This window comes from Dipodomys ordii, unplaced genomic scaffold, assembly GCF_000151885.1.
Source record: "Dipodomys ordii isolate 6190 unplaced genomic scaffold, Dord_2.0 Scaffold27, whole genome shotgun sequence".
Classification (NCBI taxonomy): Eukaryota; Metazoa; Chordata; class Mammalia; order Rodentia; family Heteromyidae; genus Dipodomys; species Dipodomys ordii.
In genome coordinates, this window is record NW_012267243.1 from 7,553,472 (window position 1) to 7,554,414 (window position 943).

Here is a 943-nt window from a genome sequence, read left to right on the forward strand (position 1 = left end):
CACACACACACACACACTCACGCACATCACTGAAGGAATTTTTAGCTAGAACCCCATACCCTCACACACACCTGCTCAAGTGTGTGCCCGCCTGTGGATGCCTGTCTCCAGCCTTGTGCCTCAGGATGCGACATTACAAACCCGAAATTTTAAGCATGCCGTGCAGGTAATTAATGGCCAAGAGCGCGGCTCCTCCGGGAGGATGCGAAGCCAGGAACAACCGCAGCCAGCTGGGGGCTGACCCGATTGCCTAGAATCCCCGGCTCCCTTCCTCTAGCCTCCCAACGTCCTTCCTTCCCTTTTCCACCCTCCTCCTCCTCCTCCCCCCCCCCCCAACCCTCCCATTTCCCTTCCCTAGATAAGCGGCTCGGGGAAACAAAGAAAGAATCTGGGATCTCCAGACAACCAGCGCTGGGAAGCAGTCCCTGGGCAGGCAGCATCCTTTTCCGGGGACCAGGGCTCCCTGGCTCCCCATCCCCTCCCCAGCCTCCCCTCTCCAGCCCCCGCCTCCCGCGCGCGCTCGCTGCGCCCTCCCCACCGGCTTCCTCCCCCACCATCGCCGCGGCGCTGGGAGGAAGGCGGCCAGGGCTCAAGATGGCTTTAGCCGGGCTCTGCGCCCTGTTGGCCTGCTGCTGGGGGCCAGCCGCCGTGCTGGCCACGGCCGCCGGCGACGCCGATCCCTCCAAGGAGCTGGAGTGCAAGCTCAAGAGCATCACGGTGTCGGCGCTGCCCTTCCTGCGCGAGAACGACCTGAGCATCATGCACAGCCCCTCGGCCTCCGAGCCCAAGCTCCTCTTCTCCGTGCGCAACGACTTCCCCGGAGAGATGGTCGTCGTGGACGATCTGGAGAACACCGAGCTGCCCTACTTCGTGCTGGGTGAGTCCTGGGGGGAGGGTCGGGGTGGCCCGAGGAGGAGGAGGAGGAGGAGGAGGAGGAGGAGGA

General features: G+C 64.4%; 1 protein-coding gene across 2 annotated transcripts in view; it reads left to right on the forward strand.

Annotated features, from left to right (window-relative positions):
• The first annotated feature begins 268 nt into the window (after window positions 1-268).
• The window catches only part of Astn1 (astrotactin 1), a 294,474-nt gene continuing 293,799 nt past the window's right edge, over window positions 269-943 (forward strand). Inside the window, exon 1 of one of the 2 annotated variants that reach the window (XM_013015580.1) lies at window positions 269-877. In XM_013015580.1, coding sequence (XP_012871034.1) covers window positions 595-877 — 283 coding nt within the window. In that variant the 5' untranslated portion in view covers window positions 269-594. The remainder of the gene's footprint in view (window positions 878-943) is intronic. The other variant, XM_013015579.1, reaches the window with a different exon arrangement.